General features: G+C 36.0%; 2 protein-coding genes across 2 annotated transcripts; one reads left to right on the top strand and one right to left on the bottom strand.

The window, feature by feature from the left end:
* On the top strand, positions 1 to 1,209 carry LOC145137433 (RING-H2 zinc finger protein). Its single transcript, XM_079071561.1, has one exon. The coding sequence runs from the start codon at positions 223 to 225 to the stop codon at positions 1,066 to 1,068; it is 846 nt and encodes a 281-aa protein (XP_078927687.1). The 5' UTR covers positions 1 to 222; the 3' UTR covers positions 1,069 to 1,209.
* A 652-nt stretch (positions 1,210 to 1,861) lies between these two features.
* Positions 1,862 to 2,684, bottom strand: LOC145137434 (Late embryogenesis abundant (LEA) hydroxyproline-rich glycoprotein family). The gene has a single exon (XM_079071562.1). The coding sequence runs from the start codon at positions 2,625 to 2,627 to the stop codon at positions 1,995 to 1,997; it is 633 nt and encodes a 210-aa protein (XP_078927688.1). The 5' UTR covers positions 2,628 to 2,684; the 3' UTR covers positions 1,862 to 1,994.
* Positions 2,685 to 3,706: the final 1,022 nt, after the last annotated feature.

The raw sequence follows: 3,706 nt of genomic DNA, 5'->3' as shown, positions 1-3,706 counted from the left end.
GTGGAAAAGGGGGAAAGGTATTCCATTTCTTTGGATGCTGGACAACCAATCACAAAATCAAGAATCCTCTGATCGTTGGACATTTCAAGCAGCTCGATCCGCACATCTTACGACTCAATCTCCCTTTGTTCCACTTCCTACTTTATCTTGTTCTCCTCATTCTACAAATGGCATTAATCAAACTTCCGGTGATCTTTACAACTTCATTTCGTTAATTAACACATGTCTCCGCCACCGCCGCCCTCACTAAGCAAACCCAATCCAAATTCACTCTCTGATTTTATCTTTTCTGCTTTCTCCCTCTTCGTATTCTACTCATCTTCTTCCCCCAAACCCACCACCAATTTGAACCCACATCGTCGTTTCTTCAAATTCCCAATCATGCCTTTGACCACCACCACCAAGACACCCGCCATCAACCACAACCACCACCACTTTGCATCCCCACAATCCCTCTCCGAGTGGCTCCGCCCTCGTCTCCCCTCCGATTCTTTCGCCGCGTGGGGTACCAGACCCGGCACAAAGAACGTTCATAATCTCTGGCTTGAGCTATCCGAGGGCGAAACCTCTCTCGCTGACTCCACTCCGCCTGTCCGTACAGTCGAAGTCGTGGTGGTTCGCGTTAGGGATCATCAAAACCGAATCTTGATTGAATCCCATCAACAGCTGTCAAACGGCGATGTTCGTAACAGGTCCAGACCACTGTCCGAAAAAATGAAGCCTGGTGAGACGGTGGAAGCGGCTGTTGTTAGAGCTGTGAAGGAAGAACTTGGCTCCATCATTAGGGTTTCCTGTAGCCATGTTAGCGACGATGACATTGTGAAAATTATACCCAATTCGTATTCGAGTAAAGTGGAGGAAAGGGTATCTGTCTCCTACCCCGGATTACCAGCTTGTTATGTTTTACATACAGTAGATGCTTTTGTTGATGGTTTACCAGATTGCGAATTCTGTACTGAAGAGGAGGAAGAATATCATAATCTGGATGAAAATCAAGAGGCCGAAAGAGCTATTTCTTGTAAGAAGCATTACTGGAAATGGGTTGATTCTTATACTCTTTCGTCTTGAATTTTGCATGCAGCATTTTTGCCTATATGATCTTGAGGTGTACTTGTAATAGATAGAAGCTTCTTTTTGCTTCAAAAAGGGTTAAATCTTATCTTTCTTGGACCTAAATATACAATGAGTGTGAACTCTTTATGTTTTTTATATCAATGTGGGATGACAGAATAGCTTTTGATTTATGGTTAAAACTTAAAAGTTTGTAAATTTTGGTGTTCCCAACTGTGTATTGTATCCTTGATCATTGATTTTGATAATTTACATGATTTCAGTGATTGGAATCAAAGTATGTTGACCTAAATAGTCATAACCACAAAGTAGTGAATACATTGCTATTCAATGGAATTACTCCATGGTGGCAATCATTACATGTCATTGGAAGTGATTTTGCTTTTGTGAAGCTTTCAACCACACTTTAGAAAGAATCACCTCTTTCTTAAGGGCACTTTTGTAAAAATTTTAAAAGAGACTATTCATCTGATCCTTTGCAGTCCTTCACCATTTGGGAATGTGCCACTTTCATTTTCCCTAAAGACAAAGTATGTACCCTAAATATAGCATACCTATAGAGGATTAGGGTCTTTTGCATTATGAGAGTTTGTGTTTGATGATGATTTTTATGTGGAGACCAGACAACAAAAAAGATTAGGGTCGTTTCCATTATAAGAGTTTGTGGTCATTGGTATGTGGTGTTGATTGAAAATGACTCCCATTATCTGAAAATAAAGAAGTGGCTTCAAAATTGGCTTCAAATACTTTCATTATATGTGGTAGAGAAAATAAAAAAGAGAATATAAGATTACAAACCAAACTATAAACATTTTGCTATAAATTTACATATTCAACAAAGTCAAATCATCATTCTAAAATCAAATCCATGTATATATATGCTAATGTAAAACCGTAATTGATACGATATTTTGGTCCAAGTTTCAAACTGTGGTAGAACACTGACTCCCTTTAGAAGTCAACGGACCTGAAGGTACAGATTGACCAAAAGGCAAAACAACAACACAATTTACATTAAACCTATACCTTCCAGAAACCCAAGTTCCCACTTTCCATCTGAGTTCTCCATTTGCCTTGATACTTAAAACCAATCTTCCTGCCATTTGATCACGACCCACTTCATACCCAAATGATGGATCCACGGGTAACCCGTTTGCAACCAAAACCATTGATAAAAGATTGCTGTCTTTATAATCTTGGTAAAAGGGTGGGACAGATGAATCAAGGGTTATTTGTTGACCCTTGTAAGAAGCATAAACTTGGATGTCATCGTAGTAAATACCAACTTTCTGGTTTGGATTGTTTGAGAGAAGGGTGATTTGGATAGAGGAGTTGAGGAGGTGAGACTTTGAGAGGGTAAGTTGGTAAATATCAGCTTCTTTGAGGGAGAATTGTGGCTTAGAAGGATGGAGTATGAACCATATGACAAGTATGAGTAAGAGGATTGAGAGAATGAAGGTGGTGAATGTGTAGAATAGTTTCTTGTGATTCTTGTTGATGTTTATAAGTTTTTTTTTGGCACAGTGTTGTGGTGATTTTTCATTGATTTGAGACATTTGTTGTATGAGAAAGGGAGGAAATTTACAAGGCTAAGTTTAGGGATGTGTGGAATCTTATACATGAATAAAGGTAGAGCTCCTCAATTATGATGGGTGGTTGATAATTGATATAAATCATTGACGGGGGCTTAGTTTTTCACACTAATTGCGTACACTTTCATTTATTTCTACTACTTTGTGCTTTGACTTCTTTTTTCTTCATCAAGACTTTGTACTTTGAAAAAATCTACCCAATTATAGCATTGTACTTTAAGCCTTTTTCTATTGAAAATTTAATCTATTATAATAGTGAAAGGTGTTTTGTTTTTTGATGACATTACTATAATCGGGTAGATTGTTCAAAGTACAATGTTGTATGAAGTATTGAACATACAATGTTATGATAAACAAATCAATGAAAACATGTTGACGTTTCCTAATCTTTATAAAAACGTTGTACTTTTGAAAATTTTACCCCATTATAGCATCGTACTTTCCAATTTTTTCATTGAAGGTCGTTGCACTTTAAAAATTTTGACCAATTATAACAATGAAAATTGTTTTGTATTTGGATGACATTGTTGTAAACTTTTAATTGAACAGATTTTTCAAAGTACAATGTTGTAAAGAAAGAAATTGAAAAATAAGATGCTACAATAAACAAACCAACGAAAGTTTGTGGTTGTTTCTTGCATTTAACCTTAACTAAATAGAAAACTAGACAACAAAATTATATGATTATTGGCTTATTAAAATTTGTGACTATTTCAACAATACATCTTAACCGTTGGATTGGTATTAGTAGAGTAGTTTTGTTTTTATTTTTTATTTTTTTTATTTGTAATTGATAGATACCAGCACTATGGCATTGAGTAAAAGATACTCTTTAAAAGACATCAAGTAGCTCAAGAAGTGGCCATTAGACATGATTAACCTTTTTGTAAAGAAAAAAAGTTCACTATATAAAATGATGTTATCAATTACAAATAATATCCCATGTTATATCATGATAAATTTTTCATATCCTATGGAGGTTACATCAGTCATTTTGCATACATCTTACACAATTTTGCCGTAGTGTAAACACCGTTACATGT

This window comes from Lactuca virosa, chromosome 9 (assembly GCF_052849685.1).
Source record: "Lactuca virosa cultivar CGN04683 chromosome 9, Lactuca_virosa_CGN04683_v6, whole genome shotgun sequence".
Taxonomy (NCBI): Eukaryota; Viridiplantae; Streptophyta; class Magnoliopsida; order Asterales; family Asteraceae; genus Lactuca; species Lactuca virosa.
Note: the sequence above shows the minus strand (reverse complement) of the source record. Positions and strands in the feature narration are given on the sequence as shown.

Bases quoted from the DNA above. Each gene is read 5' to 3' on its own strand.
- LOC145137433 (XM_079071561.1), top strand. From the start codon at position 223: ATGTCTCCGCCACCGCCGCCCTCACTAAGCAAACCCAATCCAAATTCA.
- LOC145137434 (XM_079071562.1), bottom strand. From the start codon at position 2,627: ATGTCTCAAATCAATGAAAAATCACCACAACACTGTGCCAAAAAAAAA.